Source organism: Fusarium musae, chromosome 1 (genome assembly GCF_019915245.1).
Source record: "Fusarium musae strain F31 chromosome 1, whole genome shotgun sequence".
In the NCBI taxonomy this organism is placed as follows: Eukaryota; Fungi; Ascomycota; class Sordariomycetes; order Hypocreales; family Nectriaceae; genus Fusarium; species Fusarium musae.
This window is the reverse complement of record NC_058387.1, coordinates 5739002-5765583: the sequence shown is the minus strand read 5'-3', so window position 1 is coordinate 5765583 and position 26582 is coordinate 5739002. Positions and strand designations below refer to the sequence as shown.

The 26582-nt window shown below is 50.7% G+C and overlaps 12 protein-coding genes across 12 annotated transcripts; 4 read left to right on the top strand and 8 right to left on the bottom strand.

Annotated features, from left to right (window-relative positions):
- Positions 1 to 2120: 2120 nt before the first annotated feature.
- On the bottom strand, positions 2121 to 3688 carry CSN2 (COP9/signalosome complex subunit Csn2; the record flags this gene model as incomplete). The annotated part of the gene is made up of 3 exons (XM_044819485.1): positions 2121 to 3329; positions 3376 to 3595; positions 3645 to 3688. The coding sequence occupies 3 exons, from the start codon at positions 3686 to 3688 to the stop codon at positions 2121 to 2123; spliced, it is 1473 nt and encodes a 490-aa protein (XP_044687187.1).
- A 402-nt stretch (positions 3689 to 4090) lies between these two features.
- On the bottom strand, positions 4091 to 5798 carry J7337_001750 (uncharacterized protein; the record flags this gene model as incomplete). The annotated part of the gene is made up of 3 exons (XM_044819484.1): positions 4091 to 4597; positions 4645 to 5210; positions 5417 to 5798. 3 exons carry the CDS (start codon positions 5796 to 5798, stop codon positions 4091 to 4093), a joined length of 1455 nt encoding a protein of 484 aa, XP_044687186.1.
- Positions 5799 to 6782: 984 nt separating this feature from the next.
- J7337_001749 (uncharacterized protein) lies at positions 6783 to 9003 on the top strand (the record flags this gene model as incomplete). The annotated part of the gene is made up of 2 exons (XM_044819483.1): positions 6783 to 7254; positions 7307 to 9003. The coding sequence occupies 2 exons, from the start codon at positions 6783 to 6785 to the stop codon at positions 9001 to 9003; spliced, it is 2169 nt and encodes a 722-aa protein (XP_044687185.1).
- A 1427-nt stretch (positions 9004 to 10430) lies between these two features.
- On the top strand, positions 10431 to 11387 carry J7337_001748 (uncharacterized protein; the record flags this gene model as incomplete). The annotated part of the gene is made up of 1 exon (XM_044819482.1): positions 10431 to 11387. One exon carries the CDS (start codon positions 10431 to 10433, stop codon positions 11385 to 11387), a length of 957 nt encoding a protein of 318 aa, XP_044687184.1.
- Positions 11388 to 11478: 91 nt separating this feature from the next.
- J7337_001747 (uncharacterized protein) lies at positions 11479 to 12223 on the bottom strand (the record flags this gene model as incomplete). The annotated part of the gene is made up of 4 exons (XM_044819481.1): positions 11479 to 11493; positions 11648 to 12056; positions 12103 to 12137; positions 12182 to 12223. 4 exons carry the CDS (start codon positions 12221 to 12223, stop codon positions 11479 to 11481), a joined length of 501 nt encoding a protein of 166 aa, XP_044687183.1.
- An 879-nt stretch (positions 12224 to 13102) lies between these two features.
- Positions 13103 to 13777, bottom strand: J7337_001746 (uncharacterized protein; the record flags this gene model as incomplete). Its single annotated transcript, XM_044819480.1, has 3 exons — positions 13103 to 13113; positions 13163 to 13637; positions 13688 to 13777. 3 exons carry the CDS (start codon positions 13775 to 13777, stop codon positions 13103 to 13105), a joined length of 576 nt encoding a protein of 191 aa, XP_044687182.1.
- A 419-nt stretch (positions 13778 to 14196) lies between these two features.
- J7337_001745 (uncharacterized protein) lies at positions 14197 to 15310 on the bottom strand (the record flags this gene model as incomplete). Its single annotated transcript, XM_044819479.1, has 2 exons — positions 14197 to 14961; positions 15014 to 15310. The coding sequence occupies 2 exons, from the start codon at positions 15308 to 15310 to the stop codon at positions 14197 to 14199; spliced, it is 1062 nt and encodes a 353-aa protein (XP_044687181.1).
- A 757-nt stretch (positions 15311 to 16067) lies between these two features.
- Positions 16068 to 17417, top strand: J7337_001744 (uncharacterized protein; the record flags this gene model as incomplete). The annotated part of the gene is made up of 1 exon (XM_044819478.1): positions 16068 to 17417. The coding sequence occupies one exon, from the start codon at positions 16068 to 16070 to the stop codon at positions 17415 to 17417; it is 1350 nt and encodes a 449-aa protein (XP_044687180.1).
- Positions 17418 to 17851: 434 nt separating this feature from the next.
- On the bottom strand, positions 17852 to 20497 carry J7337_001743 (uncharacterized protein; the record flags this gene model as incomplete). Its single annotated transcript, XM_044819477.1, has 2 exons — positions 17852 to 20393; positions 20448 to 20497. The coding sequence occupies 2 exons, from the start codon at positions 20495 to 20497 to the stop codon at positions 17852 to 17854; spliced, it is 2592 nt and encodes an 863-aa protein (XP_044687179.1).
- A 1477-nt stretch (positions 20498 to 21974) lies between these two features.
- Positions 21975 to 22757, bottom strand: MSP7 (Pre-mRNA-splicing factor isy1; the record flags this gene model as incomplete). Its single annotated transcript, XM_044819476.1, has 2 exons — positions 21975 to 22703; positions 22755 to 22757. 2 exons carry the CDS (start codon positions 22755 to 22757, stop codon positions 21975 to 21977), a joined length of 732 nt encoding a protein of 243 aa, XP_044687178.1.
- Positions 22758 to 24362: 1605 nt separating this feature from the next.
- On the bottom strand, positions 24363 to 25885 carry J7337_001741 (uncharacterized protein; the record flags this gene model as incomplete). Its single annotated transcript, XM_044819475.1, has 4 exons — positions 24363 to 24788; positions 24838 to 25535; positions 25585 to 25695; positions 25744 to 25885. 4 exons carry the CDS (start codon positions 25883 to 25885, stop codon positions 24363 to 24365), a joined length of 1377 nt encoding a protein of 458 aa, XP_044687177.1.
- Positions 25886 to 26271: 386 nt separating this feature from the next.
- Positions 26272 to 26556, top strand: J7337_001740 (uncharacterized protein; the record flags this gene model as incomplete). The annotated part of the gene is made up of 2 exons (XM_044819474.1): positions 26272 to 26458; positions 26513 to 26556. The coding sequence occupies 2 exons, from the start codon at positions 26272 to 26274 to the stop codon at positions 26554 to 26556; spliced, it is 231 nt and encodes a 76-aa protein (XP_044687176.1).
- Positions 26557 to 26582: the final 26 nt, after the last annotated feature.

Below are 26582 nucleotides of genomic sequence, written 5' to 3'. Positions count from 1 at the left end.
TCAATTTTGAGCTGTTTGTCGAATGAGGGGAGGAATATCTTATGCATGGAACTTGCTAACCACAGAGTTTTTTCCAGATGGCCTAAGTAGAATGTCACTGTCTTTGTCAAAAGTGGCGATGAGACGAAGCTGCGTGTGCCTGGACCCCTGTTATTTTGGCTTTGGGGGTGGGTTGACTGTCGACTGACTGAACCAGAGCAAGGCCCGCCAATATCAATCAATGACCGCTACAGCTGCCTAGTGGTGATGAACGAGGAAGAACGAACTGAACTACTGCCAGGTCCCTTTGTCTAGGTAGTACGTTGGATACCATCTGCCTCTAGTCAAGCAAAGGAAAGTCTGAAAGTCAAAAGCCAGCCGAGAAGTGCAATCAAAAATCTCCAAAATCTCTAGCGGTGATGATGGTGGGTGCGCACGGACCTTGTGTAAATCGAAACTATCAATTGGTTCGTGTAACACACACCCCAAAGACCAATCGTCGGGGCCAAAGAATGGTCGATGATTATGCAGCAGGCAAGCAGGCATGTGCTGGGGATCTTTGCTTGACCTTCTTGATGTGAACACGGCAATCCAGCTGAAGACGACACATGTGTATAAGAGCAAGCTATTGAGGTATCAATTAGGGAGGTATATATCTCGGTAGCATATGAAAATGAAATATCGGATGTCGCTTCCGATGCGTGCTATCGTGACGCTAGCTCAGTGCGATCCAAATAAGCCACGATCTGACAGAACTGGACTCAAACCATACAGTGCAGTAGTCTAAATCCACATCCATCACATACCTCACACACTCCATCAAATCAAAAAGACTCTGAATAAAAAAAGCAATTCACAGAATCCTTCCCGTGTTTTGTTCTATTCAACACCAGGTCCACGGTCCTCACCCAGTATCCGCGCCTCCCTCCCGCTTCAAACACTCAGCACTTCACCTGTGAATCAGCGGCAAACAACTACCTCAAGCAAACAGAAAACAAATGGAAAATACCTCTCTGCACACCTCGCAAGGTCAACCACCAAACGGCCCGCTGTATGTACCTCCCGGCGCCGCTCCGTCGCCTTTGTTCATTCGGTCCGCATTGGATGTTCACTATCCCGTGCTTCCCATGATTTGTCTCTGCTCTGCTCTGTGCGAATTTTCCATCTCGTATTGCATCTCCCCCAATCTAGATATGTCCACCGTTGAATTCGGAAGGTTGGACACGTTCCGTTCTGCAGTTATCCGCGGTCTACGATTCAGCATCATGGCCCATACCTTTACTGCCCATGTGTGTCACTCTACTGTACTCTCCATGTGCTACACTCCCCCCAACGGCAAAAGTCTCTCGTCTAGGCTTGTCGAGAAAATCTCAGAAACAAACAGTGAGATTCTCTGTGGGCCAAGACAAAATGATCAGCCGCATCCTGTGAAATGATAAGCCGCTTTACCCCTCGCAGCTCCCCCCAAGTCCCGTCCTGTGTAACCACTCGACGTTGCATCGCTTGTCTGATGATGGTCAGCGATCTTAGCTTGGTCCTTGTTTTTTAAATTCGGGTCTCTGGTGCATCATAGACTAGGTAGCCTTGAAAAGTTAGATCAGCGCAGCATGTTTACATATGTCAAGACTAAAAATCAGGTGAGGCGAAAGGATACCTGCACAACTGCCGAACATCAGGCTGTTGGTCACCACTGAGACATCAGGCTACGGGGCATCTGACTATGAGGTCGTTTGTTTATATTGAATAACATTACTCGTCACTCGCTTTTGCTACACGAGACATTGGGGGGGGGATCAAGTCCGAATACGGCGTCACTTCGGCCCTCACCCTTCTGCACTTTCTTTCTCGTCATCTCTCTCTTTCTCCGAAACAACTGGTCCGTAGTCGATGCTGCTACCCGTCTGGTGCGACGAGGAACCACCGTTGCCAGTGGCCTCGTACTATGCGAGATCCCGTCGAAGCATCTCCAAACGCGGATGCACCCGCAGGAAAACTGCAACAGCATCTTTACTCTTCTCGATCCAGCAGAATGACCTGGGGGGTTGGGACAGGAAACAGGAGCAAAGAGGGTTTCCTGGTCTGCGGATATCCAAGGGGCTACGTTGATGACCATACAGTGAATTCATTCCGTGGCCGCTCTCTCAGGGCCAGGCTGCAGCCAGCTTCCCCTTCTTCCCGCGATGTTGAGTAGCCGCCCTATGCCCTCCCTTGCCCAATGGAATGCCTGACATGTCTACTTGCTCGTCCGTTGCCGAATGCTCACTGTTGCGGAATCCATCTCCGTCTCTGAAAATAGCACCAAACAGCTCCGAAATAGACGACGTGAGTCCCTCGAGCGCTGCAATGCGCTCGGTGTCTGCGTCAGAGGTGATCTGCAGGAGACCCTCCTTTTGGTTGACTCGACCCTTGATCTTGCCATCAACGATCAAGAACCCCAGAATGTCTTGTACCTCGGGCTCGGAGATCTTGAGCTGCTTGGCGATCCAGGATAGCTTCATGCGTGTGTAAGGTGCGATGAGCTTTATAACGCCCTTGGTTCGCATGTTTCGCGTGACTTCATCGATGTTCTCGGCAATGAATGGATCATCTAGGATGTCCTGGTTACGCTGCAGGACCTTTTCGTACGCGTGTACATCATCCCGCTGGTAAGCGTCGACAAGATCTGTCATGGCGGAGATTCGCGGGTCTGTCTTGTACGGCTTGGTCTCCTGCGAGTCGAAGGGGTTGATGTCGGACTTCATCAGCATTGTTGTCAACAGTAGATACTTGAGAACCTGGATTCGCTGGAGAGAACCTGCTTCGTCGTAGTTGCGGAACGATTCGAAAAAGTCGCTCTGCGCTTCCTTCCAGTTCTCTTCGCTCATGTGCATCTTTCCACCACACTCTCTGATGATACCCATGATTCTGGGATGTGGTACCGCGGATTTGACTTTGAGAGCTCTTTGATACAGGGCCTTGAGTTGCTTATTATTCTTGGTCTCTGCAAACATCTGGATCTCAAGTGCGTAAATCTCAAGTGAATATGTGCCCTTGCTAGGGTCGTCGGTGCCATCTTCTTGCTGGCAGGTCCTGTGGAGTTCTCGGAGCTTCTTTGCTACAGCGCCGTACTCCTTTCGGTCGAGAAGTAGCTTTGCCAGCTTGATGTTGGTCTTGAGCCATAGGCGCTCGTTGTTGGTGCTCTGGAAGCTCTGCAGCGTGAGGGAGTAGAATTGCTCCATACACCTCACCGCCTCCGGGCCATCCGCTCCCTTTTCGATGTAATCGAGCATGTTGTTGATGGACTTCTCGGAGTAGTTGCGCGTGACTGCCGACTTGACGTAGGTGAGGAGTTCGGCGTAATGTTCAGCAGCCTATCGTTCTCAGCGATGTCCCTGTTCTACCAGGAACAGTCCCTACCTTGTCGTATTGACCCAGCTTGAACTCGAGCTTTATGGCCTGCTTCACACCTTTGAAGCCCCATTCTCCTTTCTCTTCTTCGAGTGGCGGAATGCCTAGGAATTCTGCGATCGCATCTTCGGGGTCTGAAAGCTTGAGCTGCTTGGCATTGTAGTATTTGTTTTCGATATCGACGTCGGCGGTCTCCTCGTCGTCGTCTTCTTCGTACTCGAAGTCGTACCTGAGTGTGATTAGTGATGCACTGCGTATGCGCGGCTGATCTTGCGTACTGCTCCTCATCCGACTCCTGCATGAAATCCTCGTCGTCCGACATGGTGAAGGAGATGTGGTCAAGCGATCAAACAATATTATCTGTCAAAATTGAGACACTAAAAGGCTTATCTGGGCCGAAAGCTTGAGGGATGTCAGACAGAGTAACTATTGTGATGATGATGAATGATTGAATGTTGGATTGGAGGTCAACTTCCTGAAGCTGGGGTGGAGCAGGCAACCGCGGGGCCGCTTATCGATAAGGTGGAGCTCCAGCGCAACACTACGGCTTGCATGGCATTGAGAAGCATGTGCAATTATCGAATCAGGTACTTAATAATCACTTGCTCATATATTGCAATGTCTAAGTATTCTAAAAACAAATGAAATATCACAAGATCGCATAACTCCAGACTCCCTTGTTGCTTTGTATATCCCACCAAGCGCTGCCCACCAACCGGCGAGCTCAACCCTCGCGAGCTTGCGCAATACCAGAAGCAGGTAGCTTCACTATCAACAGCATCACAGCTGTCGCTATAGCCATAAGACTGGTTACCATGAATGGCAATCCCATCCACTGACCACCCAACTCAAAACCGCGACCCAAGAGCCAGCTCATTGCGGGCGCAGTCAACCCCATGATGACTTCAATAAGAGAAATGGTAGTGTTCAAGGTAGCAATGGTATGCGGCTCAACCAGAGCATTAATCAATGCTCTGCTGAGTGCCACGAAAGAGTTGCCAATGCTGACGGTGATGAGAGAAATTACAAATAGCCATGGGACTGAAGCAACGCCCATCAGCAAACATCCGGCTGCCATGATAGTGATGGTGATGCGCGCAAGGAGTAAATCTCTTGCAACGGGGCGTGATTTGTAGCGACGACTCTTGTTGAGGAAGTCGGATGCCACAGGGAGAATTATCAGGTAGCACACTACTGTCGCTACGATTCCAATTGTCGAGATATATGTTGCCTGTCAAAATGTTAGTGGATGGGTGCAGTTTTGGTTAAGAGACTGACCTTGGACCATGACCAATCGAAGCGTTTGCTCATATATTGCAACAGCACTCCCGTAAGTACAGTTCTGACAGGAAAGAAGAACGCAATTGCAAGCATGAGCATCATAATACTCTTGTCCGCAACGATAAACCGCCAAACATGCTGCATGTCGTTCTGAATGCTGAACCAAACCTGTTTCAACACATTATGCTTCCTCAAAGAAACACCATGAAGCTGCTCATTTTCATGCTCTTCATTATGTCTCTTATCATCCTTGCGTCGAAGATGCATCGTCTCAGGGATGAGGAGAATGCACATCGTCCCAAAGACCATGAAGCCAAAGCCAATCCACATGGATAACCAGGGGTCGAATTGAAGTAGCCATGCGGATATGGGGTTAAAGATGACGTTGAAGATTAGGACCAGGGCGACGAGGCGGAAGAACATGTCTGTTCGTTCCGAGACGGGGACGACGTCGGCGACGATGGTGTAGACCATTGCAACAGCCATTTGTCCTCCGCCGCCGATGAGGAGGAAGATATCTCCGCCGAGGATAGCCCAGATTGAAAAGACGTTTGGGAACGACACTGAGATTGTGAGTATGTGTTACGGAATGGGACAGGTGCACTTACGGACTAATAAGAGCCAAGCTGTTGAGAGACAGCATCCGAGCATGGCTAGAAACAAAACAAGCCGTCTTCCATATTTATCAGCAACGATACCATACGGGAACTGCGTCAAGATTGCTAGGACATGTAAGCGAATACCCTTCAAGATCGTTTCATTCACTTACGGACTCCCATCTCCAAGGCCTGGCCCCATCCCTGGACCATAGCCAACGTCTTCTGAACTGGAGTATCTTTACAGCGATAGTCATCTGTATCAAATGCACCGATTAAATGATCAGGGTAGTGCTGTCGGCAGATGATATCCTCAGTGATCTTCTTGGTCGGAGGGTTCATGATGAACTGGCTCACTTCGACCATGAGAAGAGCCAGCATGCCCATAGCCAAAGCGCGTCGTCTCAACGACTTGGACGGCTCATCATCTCCCTGCGTGCCACTTGGCAGCAAAGGCGACTGCTCCGTCGGCCCCTCATCCCTCTCAATCCCATGATTGCTCTCAACATCCGTATCATGGACGTTATGATCCGTGAGTCTCGCTTGCGCCGCCATGTTTCACGACGCGCTTAGAGTGCTTAAGGAGTGAATATCGCGATGCTCAAATCGCAGAGTATTGTAACATATTTAAAAAGGAATGACGATAAGGGAAGAGGAAACGCGCCATCACAGGATTCAAGTTTAGGTTGTCCCTGGAACTTTTGCGACAAATCGTCGGGAGCTAATTGGTCTAGAGCGCGGTGACGTCGTCGCTGACCTGGAGAGATTACTCCGCCTCATCGTGGCGCTGGCCAATGAGATGTCGGCCCTGGAACGAGTTGGCTTGACACGCAAGCGATACCACGAGGTGCTTACGACTGTCAGAGATTACATTGGGTTTAAGCTTCTTTCATAGGAAGGTCTGAACTCAATTCGTAGTGATCGTGGCCACGTCTTGTCGAATGTCAACGTATGTCCTACGATTGCTTACGCTGCGTCAAAACTGTCAGTTGACAACAAATGCGGGGAGACTCGGCCGAGGGTGTCCGGGGCCTTGGATCGGCGATCTCATGGCTTTACTGGGTCTCGGTCCGGAGCGGATCCCGTGGACACCGTGGACGGGCCCGACGCGGCCGGTAGCCCACTTGGTTCAGCCTGGTAAGGCGCCGTTGAGATCTAGTCCTTGGAGCAGGTTCTGTGACGTGAGGGATACTCCAGGTTTTGACTGTTAATGCATTTGTGTGGATCTTGATCCGTAGGTGGTTGGCTTCTGCACACTGGCCCTGATCCGGCCCTCGATCCCGAATTCAACGCAAGTCGCGTAACCAAGAGAACGATGGCGAGTATTCCTGTTTTCACAATGGCAGGCGGTATCAAGATACTGTGTCTTGATCGTGCTGAAGCAGGAGGTCACATTGCCATCAGACGTCGCAGAAATGATCCTGGTCAAGGCGCTAACCACCTGCAATACCCACCGCCAGGCATTGGATGAAACTATTGCTTCCTCAACTTCATCAAACCTCAGCCAGGTTCCTGAGCCCGTGAATCAGCCTCGATTCGATGGCTGCCAAAGATCCAGAGTTCCAGACCCAATGCCTTGATCTCATTCGCGGGATCAAAGCTGCCCACGAGAAGCAGAGTGACCTCCTTGAGAAATTGGTGACGCTTATGGCTATACCAGTTGAACTGAAGACAGCACATCCACGCGAAGAGAAATTTCATGAAGATATTGATGAATCCCTTGTTCAAGGGGATAAAATCAAGCTCAATGGAGGGGCGTCGTCAGATGATCTCAGTGTTGCAACGCAACAAGACACCAACTTGGGCAACATCCTTCGCTTCGCATCTAATTCTTACAAGAAAAGGCTACGGCTTTTCAAGATTGATCAAGATGGTCCACAACCATTCTTACTCAGCTCTCAATTACCTCCCTCACAATCTTCGTACACACTACCCCAGCAGTTAGAGTACATTCCCCGACCCCCAGACGATGGAGACGTCGTTGTCAATGCCACTCGATCGTGGAACTACTGTACGTATCCTCACTCATCAGCGACATCCCAATTGACAATTCCCATAAACAGGGTATCCGCACGATTGGGAGACACAACCCTCCAGAAACAAATCCATCAGCCCAGTGCCGGACTTCATGCCACCATGGCAACTTACCCGCGGAGAAAACGAAAAGTGGTATCACATCGACGACATAGACTTGGAGTTTCCCCTAACCGCACCAGATACGCTATCACCAGTGGCAGGAACATTCTTTGAAGTGCCTTACTCTTTCTTCCCCGGACTGCGGAATCTGAACATGGCTTATACGCGGCGTCAGGGAATCACGTACGGTGGTTCGGGCGATTACTTGATCGAGACTGCACTTACAGAAGCCCATCGATACAAGATCCGTCAGTCCCTAGGGGACTTCTATGCTGTGCCGCAGGATGGCCGTCTTCCTCTGTCATTTCATACGAGTGAGCTTCGAATGCAAGTTCGTCATCGACGGACGCGGAATGATATCGACCGCAGTCTTGATAAGTATCTTGAGCCTACGCGTGAGCTACTTAGTAAACTTCATTGGTTTACTATCATTGACCTCACGGCACCTGGAGGCTCTCAGAACGCCGTATACAGTGTGCGAACCAAATCATCACTGTTCCAACATGACTCTCCGCCATCGCGTGTTGAGGGGCCGCCTTGCTGGGAGATGATCCAGCCCGCGCTTCAAAGAGAAGGTAATGGATTTGTGTCATACCCGTCAGTCATACAAGACCACCAAACACAGCCGATCCATCGTGAAGGACGATGGTGTCGCGTTATTCAGCTTGACGGTCTCGCAAACATCACCGCTGGTCTTATGGATGAGAAATGCACCCGGTATAACTCTATGGCCGTCTGGAAGCTTCTCTTCCAAGATAACCAGCTAAGTTCAGGCAAGGGTCGTGCATTTCGTGCCACGATCAATCAGCATCTCCTCTGCAGACCGTCTGCAAAGGACCTGCACGGTTCCGAAAACGTCCCGTGGAGGTCCTTTCACATCTCGTGGTATCAGCTCTGTACACAGCCTACTGATGCAGCTGTTAAGCAATCGACGTGGAACTATGGACGTCTTTATGGGGAGAAGGGGCCGTACATAAAACAGCAAGCTTTTACTTTGGGGTGTGCTTATCAAGAGCTTCACGGTTCTGACGCTAAGCGTGACTCTTTCTGGACAGTCTTGATCATGAAGCCGTCCGCTGCTGATTATGATGCATATGATGTGCACAAAGTCCCACGTCGGACATATCCGCCTCAAAACGATGGCCGGCAATATCGCTCGGAAGATGTCATCCTTGATGCTATTCGGACGAATTTACAGAAAGCAGCTAATGCGTGGAGTCGAATGCAAGTAGCCCTCGACGCAATCGTCGATCATGATCCTCTGTTTCTCGACCCCGTTCAGCACGACAATCTCTTATTCGACGACGACACGTTCTCAAGATCAAGACAATACTTTTGGATCGTCAGCTGTCTTGAGTCTTTTCTTATTCTTATCGATGATGCTATAGAGGAGTGGAGGAGATTTCGTGTCGATTGGCCTCATATGATTATGGAGATTGATCCAGCGGAGGAGTCCCGGACGGGAGAAACACCAGAGGCGTTGACGCGAAGAGTTTTGGGGGAGATTGAGGCACAAGTTGATAGACTGAGGATCATATCTGCTCGTTTCGAAGCAAGTCGTGACAAAACCAAAGCTCTCAGAGAAGGCGTATGTATCCCTCAACTACGACGCTCGACATACTAACATATCTCGCAGCTCTTCAGCGCCAGTGGAGTAATCGAAAGTCGTGTCTCTACTCGTCTAGGAGAAAACGTCAAACTCCTCACATACGTCAGCATCTTTTACCTGCCACTAAGTTTCTGCGTTGCTCTCTGGAGTATAAACGAAGACTATCCCCGACCAATGCTAGCGTTAACAGCAGTTCTCGTCGCAGCTGTGACGTTCATCGTCGTAGCCAACATGAGAAACATGGCTTCTGTATGTGCTGCTGCATATCGCGGTGTTAAGAGACGGATTGTGAGACGGATGCGTGGGAGTGAGGATGAGAAATGGGTTAAGAGAGCAACGGCTTTTGAGAGCTATAGACCTGAAAGGATGGAGGTTGAACCGTCGGAGTGGTATATCTTGTACTTCTTCATATACTCTATGTTCAGCCAGGTAGGTTCTTGGATGAAGAAGCAGAGACGGAAAGTGAGGAATGTGTTTAGTTCGTCGGAGAGAGAGGCAAGTCCTGTTAAGCAGAGTCCAGCGGTGGGAAGTGAGCCGTGGACAACCCCAAGTTCGTGGTGAGGCAAGAAAGACTATCCTAAGACTTAGGTAAAGTTAGTGAATCTCAGATTGGGCTATTCCAACACCTTAGTCTAGTCAACAGGAGGTTTTCTTGCTCTACGGAGGCTCTCTCCTTGTCCGTAGGACGTCGAGATCTTTCTGGAAAAGGTTTTCCTTTATCCTTGTTTCATGTCGTCAACACAGCCTCGAAGGAGTGAGATGCACTGCCTTTCCGTGGATCAACAGCGATCGGCTTATGCAAATCCTCCGGAGCAGCCTTGTTTGGTCAATTGAAGAATCTTGACTTTTAATAATTTCCTTAGCTTGGTCTCGATTAAAGCGAGCGGTGCATCCCAACATTTGACTCCAAATGAGAATGCCTCACAAGACTAATTTCTAGATCACCGTTACTAAAACATTAGCGCTATCTTTATTTTAGAGGCTTCTGTTTCAGTCTTCTAAGCTTCCAAAGATGGATTCTTCCTCTCAATGCATATACGCGGGACTTGGGACTCTCCCGCTCAGCCCAGCCCCCGAACCCCATCCATGATCATCATCACGATCTACCAATCACACAAACCTCACAGCGAGCAAGCTCATCGTCACCGTTACATGCCCCAATCTCAGGAGTATTTTTCGCCTTACGACCCCTGTCAGAATGTAAGCTCGTGGGTCTTCCCGCTCCTGAGCTTAATTTCCTCAACAAGGTATCTGATCCTCGCGGCCATCGAGCCTATCACACGCAACTCGTCATCTTAGCAACGACGTATATGGTTCAATCATGTTTGATCCTATGATCATGCAGGAGAATTGGAAATGCTTAAAAATACTTGGAGGGCAGGATATATAAGGTCGGTAGATCAGCTTGGAATAGTATCTTCATCTAGATATCATCGCTCATTATGTCTTCCACAAAGTCCCTCCTCGCTTCTATCCTCGCCATCGCTCCCTTGGCTCTCGCTCAAGATCCATCATGCGATTGCTACGTTACCAAGGGCGATAGTCCCCAGTACTACACAAGCCACTCCTTCTTTGACTTCCGTTCCCTCTCCCAATATGCTGGTGTTCCTCCTCTCATCGACACAATCCAAGGCAATGCCGACGCAGACTTTTCTTCAGATTTCTTCAACTGGGAGTCTGAGTTTGCTCAAACCTGGGGTCCTCAGAAATGGAACAACGGAAACGAGGAATTTCCCATGCAGAATACTTACAACAATCTGTACATTGAGGAGAATAACGATGTCTCTCCTGCGAGTGATACGTGGTTGACTATGAGAACTGCCCGCCACAATGGTTTCCAAACTGCCTCTGAGTTTGAGTCCCTTGAGAAACATCAATACGTCTCATTGAGAATGTATGCCCGCACCAAGGGTTCACCCGGTGCCTGTACAGCCATGTTCACCTACCTCAACGGCGGCTCCCTCGCCCTCGTCCAAGAAGCAGACATCGAAGTCCTCACCAAAGACGATCCCACAATCATCCACTACACAAACCAACCCTCCTACACCGACGAGGGCGGTGAAGTCGAAGGCGCTCATCTAGCAGCCACACTCCCCGATGGTCTCAAGTGGACGGACTGGGCAAAGCACACTATTGACTGGACGCCCGATGCTACGATCTGGAAGGTTAATGATAAAGAGACCTGGCGTAATTCGTTCCAGGTTCCTAGGGATCCGGCGCAGTTGAGCTTCAATGCCTGGAGTAATGGGGATACGTGGACGGGTACTATTCCGGAGGGTGGTGCGGCGTATCAGCAGATTCAGTGGATTGAGATCTTGCATGGACGCACGGAGAAGGGTGCTTGTAACAGGGTCTGTAGTGTTGACGAGGGTGAGGCTGGTAAGGCTGTGCCTGTTTAGAAGACGGCATGCTTTCTGGTGATCCCATATCAACCTTTCCTGTACATAATTGAGTCAAATAGAGGACAGTCCCTCGACAAACATATTCGAATCATAACTTTTCGTTCTATAGTCCATTAGCCATTGACCATCTACAGCTTAAACCTCTGCGCCAACAAAATCCCCTCCGCCAAAGTCCCAACCCTCGCATCAATCGCACAGCCCTCCTTCTCCCACGTCTCACACATCCCCCACAAATCCGTCAACTTCACCGTAAAAACCTCAATAAACTCGCCCTCCTCCAACTCCGGCTTCAAGTCCTTATTCGCAGGTAATTCCATATCAACACTGACATGCACCATCTTCAAGTTCGTGTTGCAAAACCCCGGATCATTAAACATCATGGGCGACGTCTCAATGGCCACACCGATGTAGCCCGTCTCCTCGCGGAGTTCGCGGATGGCGCATTCTTCGGGGGTCTCGCCCTCGTCGATCAGCCCGGCTGGTACTTCGATTGTTACAGCGTCGATGGGAGGGCGGTATTGTTTCTGGAGGATGAGTTCGGGGCCCGTGGCGAGGGGCAGGATGGCTACGATGCCGACGCCGTCGATGTCGGCAGTCTTGGGACGTGTGAGACGCTCGGCTGATTCCCAGGTTCGAGGTGTCCCTGTTGGATCACGGTATGTGATTCTGACATTCATGTTAGAGGTGAAAGGCGAGAGGCGAGTGAGCGTACTTGGAGAGTTTGATCCAGCGAGCTTCCTCCTTGGACTGAGTTTGTGAGCAAATGTTGGTAAATTGCAGGAGGAACTTACGAGGGGCTCGGTAGAAGTCACTTTTGCATTGAAAACAGACATTTTGAATGAGTTGGAGAGATAACCTTGTCTGTTTGTTTTGTTGTGGTTTGAGAAGTTGTGATGAGTTAGCTAGAGGAAGAAAGAAAACTCAAGACCTTGGTCCCAAATGATAAAAAGACTGAAGTGATTTTTTACAAACTTGGGATAGCTTTATTAAGTTTAGGATGTCTTTTATCAAGCTTATTTTAATCCCTTATAATAAGGTCTGGCATTTTCTTGCTCCCCAAGGCTACCATCCTGCCGAAGTCGGTGAGAAGATGTGCAACGTCACACAGACTACCTACCCTGAAGCTACTTGAATCATGCCACCAAATCACCAATTGCATGTTACCTATTGCTAGAAATTGAACTTGACGTAATAAATACAATTATGCTTATAGTCTTATTACTACACTTGGAGTGCTTCGGAAGGGACTTTGGTTGAAACGATGCAAACTTATCAGCAATTGAGTGTCCTTTTTGATCTGAGTTTCTCTCGGACTCTTGACCGGCTTTTCAGCTTCATGCACCATTTTCTTTTGAAAATGCATGTCTCAGTTAAACTTAATGCTTTCTCCCGGGACATTATTGGGTATTTATCCTTATCTAGCCTATGATCTGTTCAACAGCAGCAGCCTTAACGCATTCTATCTCGCATGCTTCGGAGTCGGTGACAGCCTCACCCAAGTCAATACCACCAACCAAGGCATCCTAATCTCTACAACTTCCCCTCCTCCTTTAACCCCCTCCAAAGAGCCAAAGCAGCCAAACACTTTGCATCCCTCGCCCCCTCCCTCCAAGCATCCTTCATCGGAACAACCTTCAACGTAATCTTCTCCCCATGCTCCCTCAACCCCGTCAACCGTCCACTCCACTCCTTAATCTTCTCCCTCTCAATCCTCATCTCATAGCTAAATATCGTAATATACTCATCACAACCCCCCGCGCTAGGAAACATACCCCTCGCAATATCTTCGCTATCCTCAGCAGTAGCAAGTTCACTTAAATTCGTAAGCTCTTCCTCCTTTATCGTGACGCCCAGCTCTTCCTTGATCTCTTGCGCTGCTGCTCCGGCGAAACTACCTGCGTCGTCCACCATGCCCGCTGGTAGTTCTGTGAAGCTGAGGCTGCCGGCGGGAACGCGGGGTTGTACTGTGAGGACGACGTAGCGCTCTGATGATGAGGGGGGGACGTCGGAGGGGATGAGCATGAAGAGCATTGCTACGCTGGGACCGCGGAGGAGAGCGGCTGCTGGGAGGGTTTCGCCTGAGTCGTTGGAGACGGTTGCTGTGAGCTTTATGAAGCCGATGCGTTTGGCGCCGAAGAGATCGTAGGATTGGATTGTGACTGAGCGCAGAGCATAGGGGTCTTTGTGGAAGGGGTGAGATTCATCGGATTGAAGACGGAGTGAGTTTGTGAGTGTGTCAACCCATTTCTGAGAGCATTAGCAATCTGGAGTGAGGATGTGTGAAAAGAAAAACGTACCGTGAATGGCTTGAATGTAGTGAGCTGCTGTTCTGAAAGTCCTTCAGGGAGACTGAGAGGGATGTTATGACTCTTGAGCGTGGTAGACATTGTGCGCGTAGAGTGGTGAAGAGATGGGGTTTGATGAACGATACAGGTTGCTGAGAGTAAAAATCTTGGATTTCTGCAGACGTTGGCAATGAATCTCATTTCCTAGTGTTATTTCTGGAGGTAGCTTGGGATTGGCGGAAGTCTGGTGAAGATTAGGTTGAGATGGTGTTTGTGGGAGGGTTGACTCTGAGTGCATGACGTAGAGCGCTGCCCCGCGATCATGACATGAGGCTGAAACACTAAAGAGAGCTGAGCTGAGTATATTCACATACGAAATGATAGCTTGCCACTTCACAAATGTCAGTTATACGCCGCAGGTATATTCGTTGATTCATTTCCCATTTGTAAGGCTGCAAGTAAAGCGACTAATCATCCCTCATCCTCCATCCCTCATTCATAAACATCCCCTAGGCCATCATTCAAACCGCCCAGTAAACATCAATCTTGACCTTCTCAATATGATTAACCCACCCTCCAAACCTCGCCTTCGCCCAAACCGTAACAACATCTCCCATCTTCAAATCCCTCACGAACCACCCATCACCCGTCTCCTCGCCCCGTCCCTCCTCAGCCTTCATCCTGACAGCAGCCTCAGAGTCGGGCTTGGCATCGTCGTCCCACGCCCACGTAATCACATGGTCTTGCCAGGCGCGGTGCGCTGTCTTGTTGCGGACGATGGTCCATTTCTCTTGGTGGGCGAGGGGGTGCGAGTATGCGAACTTGTCGCTGCCCTTGGGGACGATGGAGGGGTAGAGGGGGCGGAGGGCGCAGACGGGGAGGGGTGATGCCACAGAGGATGCTGATTTGAAGCGCACGTCGTATGTGCAGTTTGGATCGCCTAGAAAGTCAGCATTATGTTTCATAGGGTAGTCTTGGGACCTACAGGTTTGTTCGGCGTCAAACTTCTCTAGACCAGCTTCGAACCACGTCCAGGCTCCGTTGTAGGTATGTCGATTATCCGGCTCACCACCCCACCCTTGATCCTTACTCCGTATCGTAAAGACCACCTTTCTCACAGGATGGAGTAGTTTCGGGGTAGGATAGTCAGCCAGCTTAGCGAAATACGAAGCATCATGCTCCGTCTTTAAAGGCGCCGGCTTCGCCTCGTTCAGATCATACGCCAACACTTCAGCAAGCGCTTTCTTGCCTTGAATGCCTGTTAGACCCACAGGAAAGGATCGAAGCTATAAATACCGTGTCAGTCTAGTGATTCAGTTAAACGAGGGTCCGACTTACAAGGAATTTGTTCTCAGAGGGGCTTTGGCCGTTGACGCGGAGAGGACTCGAGTGCTCAGCGATGTAATCAACCTCATTACTCGAATGCGCCCAATACTCCGCAAAGTCGAAGATAACATCAACAACACCCGGCGGAAGCTTCCTCCCCTTGGTGAGCATGATTCTCGTAATAACCACATCAACGGGCGTCAAGTCGCCCGAAGAAGAAGAAGAGCTTGTCTCATTGTCGTTTGAACTGCCCAGCGATAGCATAGTTCGCAGGCCGTCGATTACGTTCTGGGGAATGCTCTGCGCCATGATGAGGTAGGCGATGATGAAGTAGAAAATGTAGATCAGCATAAAATATAGGAGGGTAGAAGTGAAGTTTGTAGTGTTTTTGGTGTAAGAAAAGACAGGTTTTTTGTAAATGTATACACACACGGCGAAAGGTGACGCGTTGGGGCTTGTTCTAGAGAGGCAACAGCTTATCACCTACAGCTGCGGCGTTGAATTGACGTCAGAAGATGGTACACGTGCTTCGAGGGGTCACAGAAAAAGCGTGATCTGTCTACACTTGAATTCATGATGAGTTTGAGTTTAAACTCAAGCTAAGCATTATGACGGCGGTGATCTTAACAATTGCCTTAGAGAATGTTTACCATGCAGAAGCTGTTTTCACTCTGCTACGCAAGTTGTAGGTGGTAACTACCTTCGGTAGCTGGAACTCTTCTCTTACACCTCTTCTATCTTATCTCATCCTCATATCTTATCGCACGTGCAATGGCATCATCCCGACCCGACCTCCAATCCCGTCCCCCGCGCATCGGAGCTCCATCAATTTCGCCGTCTTCGAATTCTCGATTACAAACATGAAGCTCAACTCTCCCCAACAAGCGACGACAATTCCTCTTTCTCACACTCACATCCCACCATGAGGTCATCAAGATCTCTCGTGCGCTCAACCCGCCAACTCCAAACATCCCTCAGACTCATCCGCCCAACATGTCTCCCCCCGAGGGCCCGAGATCTTCACTCCGCTGCTCCCCGGAAGTCGGGCGTCGCATCTAACCCAGCAATGTCCTTCCCCTGCCTCGACGCCCTAGAATCCCGTTCTGCCCGCTTGACCGACGACGACACCGAGCCCTCGTACACCTCAGGCGCTACGCAGAATTATCTCTGCAAAGAACCCTTCATGCTAGACTGGGGCGGCGTGCTCCCCGAGTTCAACATTGCGTACGAGACGTGGGGTGAGCTCAATGCTGATAAATCGAACGCTATTCTTCTTCACACTGGTCTATCCGCTTCGTCGCATGCCCACTCTACAGAGGCCAATACAAAGCCTGGCTGGTGGGAGAAGTTCATTGGGCCGGGAGGACCGCTTGATACAAATAAGTACCACGTTATCTGCACGAATGTCATCGGCGGCTGTAACGGTTCTACGGGACCGAGCAGTGTCGACCCAGGCAATGGAGAGCGCTACGCAACGCATTTTCCCATCTTAACCATGGACGACATGGTCCGCGCCCAGTTCCGTCTTCTCGACCATCTCGGCATCGACAAACTCTACGCCTCCGTTGGTTCATCAATGGGCGGAATGCAATCTCTTGCGGCCGGCGTTCTCTTCCCCTCACGCGTAGGCCGCATCGTCTCTATCAGCGGCTGCGCACGCTCTCACCCGTACAGTATCGCCATGCGCCATACGCAACGCCAAGTCCTCATGATGGATCCAAACTGGAATCGCGGGTTCTACTATGGAAAAGTTCCTCCTCATGCGGGCATGAAGCTTGCGCGTGAGATTGCGACGGTTACGTATCGCTCTGGACCGGAGTGGGAGCAGCGCTTTGGTCGGCGTCGGGCAGACTCGAGTAAACCGCCTGCGCTATGTCCTGATTTCCTCATTGAGACGTATCTTGACCATGCGGGGGAGAAGTGGTGCTTGAACTATGATCCCAACAGTCTGTTGTATGTCAGCAAGGCTATGGATCTTTTTGACCTGGGCATTGAGCATCAGCGCGCAACTCGTGCTCGCCGTCAAGAACGTGAGAAGAATCTTGCTTCAGGAGAAGCTTCGCCCCTTTCTCCCGACGCATGCAGTCTTACTCTGCCTAATAAACCTTATGAGGAACAGCCTGGATCTCACCCCGATCCCTCAGATGCGACCGTTGTGCCAGGCTCTCGGCCTCCCGAGGACCTGATCCACGGTCTCGCACCGCTACGTGATACCCCTACGCTGGTTATGGGCGTCGCAAGTGATATTCTCTTCCCAGCATGGCAACAGCGCGAGGTAGCAGAGGCAGTCCGTCTAGCTGGAAACAGGAATGTAACACACGTCGAGTTGAGTGAGGAGATGAGCATGTTTGGCCATGACACATTCCTCCTGGATCTAAAGTACATCGGTAACAACCTCCGCATGTTCCTCGGCTAGTAAGTGTATTCTATAGCAATTTAAAATTGGCGCAAGTCTTGGGTTTCAAGTCACAAGTACATCGCATTTTCATCACGCTTTAAGCACACTTCAGGTAGTCATGTAAGATCCAGGCTCAAGCCACTGGATGTTGTATTCCTTAGACATTATCCACTAATCATGTCCCGATGATAATGATGATGACTATATACAAAGAAAAGAAACAGAACTCAAAAGAACGCAGCGAGGGACGGGGGTATGTGATAGATCTATAAGCGAAAGACGCCATATCCAAGAAAAAAATGTGATAGAAGAAAATAGGGGGAATAAGCGATAGCCAAACAAGAAAGGAAATAGTCATGAGGGTCTTTTTGCCTCTTTTTTCAAAATCCAACTCGCTGAGATATAAAAAGCTGAGATATAAAGATGATTCGCTTTGATATATATAAATCCATTTAGATAAAGCCAGGGTTGAACGCATCTACCACGGGATTAGGAGTTCTGACTCTCGTGGACTCTGCTCCTGCGGCCGGCGATGGAGGAACAGTGATTGGAGAAGGACGAGGAGGCGCTCTCTTTGCCTCGACGCGAGTCCTGCTGCGGTCTCTGTCCCTCGGGGGCACAAAGTCTGCCATCACGGGTGAGATGAGCGGACGAGCTTGATTCTGCTCATGGCGCTCGTAGTTCCCATCAGACATCATGTCAAAAGTCCGCGCGAGGTTTTCACTCGAGCTTGAGATTGACTTTTGTAGCGATGGGAAGGATGGCGAGGGTAGACTTGGCGGTGTGTCTGAGATGGGCGATGAGGCGTATTGTGCGAGACGTGGGCTTAGAGAGTCGTCGGTGGCTTGTGTGGGAGATCGAGCGAATTGTGTGCGGAAAGGTGAGAGGGCAGCTGGGATGGCGGACTTGTGCGCTTCGGCGCGGTCAAAGTCGTTCCAGTTTGGTGTACCAGGTTGGTTCAAGACTTCATCTAGCTGTGGGTCGGCCACGGCTGACTCTGTGCTTCTGGGTGGAGGATACATGGGAGGTTGGCGGCGCTGTTTTCTTGGCTCCAGGCCAAAGGGCCTTTCGGGACTTTGCATCTCGGGAGGTTGAGGCCTGCGACCTCGAGGAAGACCCTTTTGAACGGGGAACTCGCCTTCCATGGGACTTTGTTGGGAGAAAGGGCTTGCCGTTCGTGGTGGCTCGGGAAGACGCTCAGCGCGGACGAAGCCGCTTTCATCGAAGCCTGGACCAACGGCACTTCGAGGTCCGGGTCCAACCATGGGAATGGTAGCCGAGCGATCGACAAGAGGAGCTGGAACCCGGAGAGGTCGGCCGAGTCGTGGCTCGGAATCAGTTCGGGCACGGAGGCCACGAGGCGGAGGTTCGAGAGGTCGGTTCATGTAACCTGGGCTCGCGCTCGCTGCTGTATCGGGAGTGTTACTCCTACTCCTGTTACCAGGATTCAAGCGAGGCGGTGGTACAGGCGGGAGAGGAGTGGTAGGTGACCGGTACGGCGAAGGGAGTGGTTTCGTAGGTGGAGAAGAGTCCGGAGGTTGGTAGGCCTTGTACTGCTTTGTCGGATACTGAGGAGATGGCTGGAGGGTTTGCATGAGTGGGCGAGGAGGAGATCGGGGGAAATGAGGTTCTAGCATTGGCGGAGACGGTGATCGACCTGGGAAGTTGGAGAGAATTGGAGATGGTCCTGGTGAGTTCTGCTGGGGAGGTTGAGAAAGAGGCGAAGGTTGAGGAGAGCGCGAGGGCGAGACAGGTCGAATAGATTGAAGAGGCTCCGAGAGCTGGCCAGGCTGGAGGATCTTGGGAGGTTGTTGAGACGGCTTTGCCTGATGAGAAGGCTGAGGTGTCTGTATACGCGGCGTCTCCTCTGCTGCTGCGGATGCCAGTGACGATACCAATGAGAGAGGAGACATGGCATCGCTCGCAGTGCGAGCTCGTGTCAATGCCGTATCAATCATGCTCAGACTCGGACTTGACTGCATAGTCCTCAAGGGACTAGCAGTTCTCGCCGTTCCGAGCACCCTGGGCTTCACATTCGTGTCCGTAGGACTCACTCCACCCTCAGTCGAAGTATCCAAGCTCTTACTCCCAATGCTTCCCTTTCTAACAGTCTCCCCAAAGTCGAATCCTGCAAAATTCCCAGCAAGCCCCTCAACCATTGGCTTGTGATTCTCGCGCGTCTCCATGTCCATGGTAAAGCTCTGCCGTCTAGGCGTATGAAAGGTAAAAGTGTCGCGCTTAGCCGTCACATTGCGAATAACAGGAGGCTGCGGCTCCCAGACATCGTCGCTTCTAGCAACCGATGCAGCTGGGCTCGGGAGAGACATTGGCCCTGCAGTGCTGGGGTTCCGAAGACTAGGCGCGGCGGGCACGTTCTGACGACTGCTCGAAGGGCGCGGGTCCGGAGAGAAGGATCGCTCAGCGTTGACGATCGAGGGTGGAGGAGATGGATATCCATTGTTAGCCGTAGGAATAGGGCTTTTGTTTCTGATTTCCTTAATCTCGTTCCCGAGATTGAACTCGAAGGGTTCCGTATGACTACTACCCCTTGGTTCATCCTGGGGCGTCGGCGGTATACTGCTGACAGAGTCTTTACCGAAGTGAATGTTGAAGGGATTCTCAGGCTCCTTTGTCGAGATGGCCGTGCCGGGACGTGTAGGTGAGCCAGGTCTTGCGCCCGGCGCAACGAGGCTCGTAGAACTACCATTGCCGAAGCGTGTGTTGAGCATTATGTCTGACGAGTGAAACCGCGGGTTTCCCATTCCTGGTGCGCGCGGTGCTCCGAGATCAACCATGGAGGAGGCACCTCCAGCGCCGTTCATATAAGGGGCTTTCCATTGCGTTGGTGGGTCGAGATGAGAGCTGGAAGTACCAGGGCGAGCGAGATTTGGGCGGGAGAAGTTACTCTGTCGGCGGAGGTCTTTGGGGGTTGACGAGACAGGTTCTTCATTGCGGTGTAAATGTTGTATTTGTTTCGAAGCTAGCTTCTTGTCCCTGGCAAATATCAGCAAAGCTGTAAATGGGAGACTGTAGAGAAAGGAGGCTTACTGTGACTTTTTCCTATCGCCTCCAAGCTTGAGGCCAAAGAACGAAACCATCTCGAAAAGAGAAGAAGAAGAGGAGAGGAAAAAAAGAGACCTGAGGAATTATATCATGAGCATGTGACGGTAAGGACAGAATTGGAACGTAAGTATTTAGGAATGACGATGATGCAAAGACAGAGTCAGAGACAGAGACATTGGCCTGGTCTGTCTCTTCTGTGCATATTTCTAGAAGAACGAGACCGTTGCCGAGAAGAACGGGAAGAAGTAGCCTGGGCTGCAGCACTTACCGTAAAGTACCTAAAGGTCCCCACAGCCCACAACCTAGGGGGGTAAAGTGCTAAAAAAGGGCCCAGGTCCAGGGGGGGGCACGAGGCGCAAAGGGACCAGAGTGGGTTAATTTAACAGGACAGCCACTAGCTGAAGGAATATCCAATTTTAGACAGAACAAGACTGTGTAGTACAGAACAAGAGAGAATGGGAGAAAAGAATAAGCATATATTTCAAGAAAAGTCTGTCGCTGATCAATTTAGTTCAAGTGAATGAATTGAATCGTAATAGGGGCCCAGCGTTACTCTTTTCATCACTAGAGCGGATGCAGAGGATTTAGACGGGTAGGGTGCTAGTCAGGGCGCTGCAGGTCCGGGTACAAGCTCAGGGGCTCGACGGTTTTTTCTCTTCCTCTCTGGGCGTTTTTGGCGCCGTTCAGCCGCGGGGTCGACTTTTCGAATTGTGAATGGACGAGAAAAGGGGAGAGCCAAGAATAGAAAAAAGGAAACTAGTGATTTACATCAGAGAACTGTTTGATCATCAGAGATTGTACTACACAGAGAATTGATCTTCAGTGTTACACGAGAGGCACAGGCAAGGCTGTAAGCAGAGAGTATTTATTGCGAGTGAAATACCTGAAGATTCCCGGGACAAGAGGGGAGGCGCTGTTGGACAAGGCGAGGAGAGACAAGACAAGATCAGACAAGAGTGTCGATCACTTTGGTACGAAATGAAACAGCGTCACACTCCCACGCCCCATCCATGCAATGCGAATTCTATTCTATGGATCATTTAGAGATTTCGCTTCATTCATTAATTCAGATAAACTCGAAATGCCAATTTTTTTTTAAATCCGATAACCATCCATTATCCACTGCATCATCAATCCTCATCTATCCTTCTAACCCCTGGACAGAAAGGCGTCATCTGCACACTCACCTGTTGTTTTTGTTTGGTGGATGTATATCTCGTCCGTGCTATACCCGGAATCTGTGATATCCGGGTTGACAGCTATAACCTATAACTGACAGCTCGGTATAACCGCTTATCCACAGCTTCAGTTAAGGGTTGGTGATGTCGCTTAAGAAGGGCGAAATGCAAGATTGAGAAGATGTTCTTTTTCGACAAGTATCATGAGTCCCATACGCCTGTAATAAGTGACCGTCCTGAACGCCGTGAATGTGAAGCCCCAACTGATCCAACAACCAACAATACAATACAACTTCGTGTCCCTCTCCTCTCCGATGACACACGGAGAACAACATCACAACTGCTCCAAAAGCTTCCTTCTCCTCCGATCGATCAACTCCTCCTGCACCTCCTCCAACGTCGGCAAATCCCATGTAATCCCATCACCGCTATCCCCCGGCAGTGGCTCCCACCCCTCCGGCACATCCTTACTCCCCGTCTTGAGCAGATGCTCAACCGCCTGCCTCTCCTTCTCCGCCTCGTACGCGAGCATCTCCTCGTCCTCCTCATCAGGCGCATACCCATAATACGCCGCGTCGACATTCCTCCTCATGTCGCGCCTCTCCTCGAGCGGCTTCTCATCACCCTGGCTCTTCGCTGCTTCAAACAGTTCCTTCACACCGGGTAGTTCTCTCGCCCTGCCGAAGTATTTGTACCCTTTTCCGCTGCCGGGTATTTCGCGTCCTTGCTCATCGTAGATCTTGCCTCCGCCGCGCATGTAGTTCGGGCCGCCGAGGTTGCGTATCTGGATCTCCCACATGTGCTTCTCGCGCATGAGCTTGTTGATTTCGTCGTTGAGATCGCGGATCTGGTAGTCGCTGAGAATAGGATCCTGGATCCGTGACATCTTCCGCGAGATTTCTTTGAGCACTTGGCCGCGCCATTTTTCACAGGCGGGGATGGCTGCCACTTCGGTGATGAGCTTGGGGCGACGTGTGCGGCCGGCGTCGATGATGCCTAGGTCTGCTGCTTGGGCTTCGCGGAAGCGAAACAGCATAGACTGAGCTTTTTCCGAGTTACGAGCCTGGAATCATTAGCTGAAGCTACCCACGACTCAACCGACGTGTGAACTTACCATTTTGACGGATGCGCGGCGTCAAAGGGATTGAGGTGAGGATACCAACGTAATTGTAGAAGCTGAGTTGGCGATCTCGACCCAGCAACGGCGGAAGTTTTCGCAGCCACACTAGCCTTGCTCCAAATCTCCACTTGTGCCACAGCGCCACAGGGTGAGCTTGCGCACGTCCCCACAGCCTTGCCATTCTACAACGCGAAGCGCAGCGCGACTTGAACTTCACCCTCGATTTCAGAGATCTTGACAGCTGCTGGCAGCTGGCAGCTGGCGATGGCCGTCACCACCACGCACGACGCTCAATTTCAGCGTAAACCCTCACGTACCAAATGCGCAATCACTCTTCGCTCTGAACGTGTATAAATAGAGGGCTTCTCTCCCAGTTCCTCCGGCCTTTTCTTCTCCTCATCAACCTTTCGCATCCTCGACTTGCGATTTGGACTTGAACTTGCTATGCACTCCTTGCTATCGACACTTACTGCTTGACTCGACAGCTTCTTTTCTCTTCGCAATGTGACTTTTCTTTTGTCTTGTTCTTTTTCCTTTTTCGCACTTCACCTTTCCGACCCTGAGCCCTGCCCGACCTTCAACACCATGCCTTCACCTCACCTCACCTCCCTCCTCCCCGACCCCGAACTCGCCCACCTCCCTCAGTCAAGTGACTCGGTATGTATGTACTAACTTTGTTTTTCCGCTTTTGCTTTTCTGCCCTTCCTGTTGAGCTTTTTTGGGTGGTCTCTTGACCACGTGGGTTTTTTGGGGTCTGCTTTTTATTTCCTTTGTCTTTGCTTTTCTGCCCTTCCTGTCGAGCTTTTTTGGGTGGTTTCTTGACCATGTGGTTTTTTTTGGTTGCTTTTCTTGCGGGCGTTGGCGTTGGCGTTTTTGCAATTCTTCTCGTCCTGTACTTGCGCTCCTGGGGGCTTGGTCTGCGGTGATGATAACTGTTTTACACCCCCCCAAAGTTGGCGATTCACTTCACTTGCTCGGTATGCCCTTCGGGGAAACTGACTTGCGTTGCGAACATGTACCTCATCAAGAACAGAGATCTGAGCAGACCTTGGAGTATTTCCTTTGTTTTTTTATGTATTCTTCGCAAGTGCCTAGAGTAGCCGCAATGACGATAATCCCCTTTGCGTGAAGTCGTTCTCTTCCTTTGCAAACCCTCTTCTCGAGGCGTTTGCTGGGAATATAGAGACACTCGTGATTCGCATGATATAGTTTTCAATCGGAGCAGGCTTGGCCTTGGTGAGGAGCCGTATGGGATGGAGGGAATGCTTTGAGACACGAATTTGCTGCCCGGTGATGATCAATCGACCAAAAAGCCAAATTTGCAGGCAACAGCGGCGGGCATCATCTAGGATGTTTGCAGGGCATTTACTTGTCCACTGCCGCGAGTTGTCAATGAGAACCCAAGAGAGCTAATCTGAGGGAGCCATCACATCTTCGTATCTCAAGTCACACACGTTAGGTACTAGTAAACATTTCAATAGCTGTAGGAAAACAAATGCGCATTCTATATTTCACTTTTGGTCCCACTCTACAATACAACAGATCCACGAACTCTTAATCGTGACGTTGCAGCAAAAAAATACTCGTACATTGCTCCATCCTCTATTGCGTCTTCTTAGCGCCAGCAGCCGACTTTACAGGCTGGCTGTACATCCACACGATGCAGAACGACAGGAATCCAACAATAGTCGCTGAGATGCCTGTCAGACCGGGCCAAGCGCCGTTGATCACGTAACTTCGGGGGTACTCGTCGTGAGCCATGTGTCGAACGCTGACAGTTCGCTTCTCCTCGAGGTTGGTCAGGAAGGGTCGCTTGTAATTGACCATGAAGTTGAAGATGCCGTGCTGGTCGGGAAGAACAAAGTCGGTGCCGTAGACAGTCTCGTCCTCGCCGACATGGACAGGTTTCAGGGAGATGCGGTGGAAAGGGGACAGCATGGAGAACTCGAGCTGGAGGTGATCACCCTCAGGGAGGTGGAAGGGCTGCCAATCGTTCCAGGCGTACTCGGAGACGGAGATGCTGTAGGTCTGCCAATTGTTAGCGAGGTCAATCATGTCAGGGGAGGTCTCTACATACAACATCGTTCTTGATGCGGTACAGCTCAGGGTTGGTCTCGTTATCCCCCTTGAGGTGGTGCTCAATCTTGTTCACCCGCAAAACACCAAGCTCCTGGAAAGTCCAGCCAGCCAGATTGGTGATAAACTCCTTGTTGGCAGGGAAGATAGCCTTTCCACCCTGTCGAGTAACCTTGGTATCAAACGCCTTGTCCTGCAGCATCTCAGCAGCACCAACGACAGTGACGCGCGCAGAGTTGCGAGCCTGGAAGACAGAAACAAGAGCAAGTTGCTTTCCAGCAGCGAACAACTCATCAGGCTCGACAGTATCGCCCTGCTCCTTGGGGTTGTAGCTATAAGCGGTAGGGGGCGCTCGGAGAACGGGTGTAAGAAGAGGTCCTGAACCAAGTGTGTGGCCAATGGCGTGGGGAACGGAGATGAATGCGCCGGGAATCTCGAAGTAGTCCTTCAGACCGGGACGGACGTTGCGGGGAGCGTCGAGAACGAGGGTGTCGTGTGTCTCGGCGGCGGAAACGGCATCGTAGGTGAAGTGGTCGACGACCTTGCCGTTGCGCTCAGCGGGAATGGTAATGTCGAGTTGGTCGAGGACGGAGACGAGAGTAACAGGGACCTTGTGGGTAGCGGACATTGTCAGGAGGATGTTTCCGCCGGCGTTGATGAAGTCGACGATGGCATTGGGGGTCAGATTGGGTCCCAGACCTGCGCCAGTCAGTACAGTTACAGCCTCAAGAAACAAGACATGACGAACCCTTGATTTTGGTGGGGAGGAAGACAAGATGATCATATGTCCTCTCGCCATACTTGAACAATTTCAAATCATCGCTCTTTGGTGTCTCATACGTGATATCATAACCCCGTTCTATCAATTGTAAGCTTCACCATCTCCCCAATATCCTGAGGTTCATACCAGACAGGTCGCGGAAAAAGGTAGTATACGCCTCCTTGTCCTTGGGCGTATCAAGAATAACCAGTAATCGATTACCAGTTGTGCTCACGGCCGAAACCAGCGCCGCGAAGAGAAAGACCACAAGGCTCAAGAGTGACCGCATTGTGTGGTTCTGAGTTGCGTGGGTTTATAGTGTTTGGTGCAAGTTTGGACAGCTTGCGTGTTAGAAGCTCTCAGTGGAACCGTGGTAGCTTGCGTTAGGTTGGCGTCTTAGGGATACGTAGCCTTCAGTGGGGGAGGACGGGATGTGAGACTGCGGATGCGCTAGTCCTTTTTTGTGGCAGCGACTGTGTAAGCTAAGGTTCTGTAAAGTGAGGTGAGGAAATAATCCGATGCCCGCGGCTTGGTTTTTCCGACGATACGATTGGACCATTGCTTGAGACCATCATCACCACCGAGATTGAATCTACAAACACCACATCGTCAATTGAGTATGGCCTCACTTCCGATACGCTATTGTTAGTTGCTGTGCTGATTATTTAGGCCATCATGTCTGCTGCTCCTCTCTTCTGGCAAACTCCCCTCAAGTACTGCCGCTGGGCAGCCCGCGAGCGTCCCGCCCTCTTCTGGTCCGTCATCATCGGCGCAGCAGGCCCCGTCGCCATGCCAATTGTTCCTCCGATCCGACACTACTTTGGCGATATCGATGCTCCCCCCGTTCCCGTCACCTATCCCAGTGCGTTTGCTCCTCTTCGACCCCAATCCCCCAATGCGAGACTAACATGCACAGTCCCCTCTGGTCCCAGGAAACAGCTCACTGGCTACGACGATTAAGCATTCGAATTGAACGACGAAGGAAA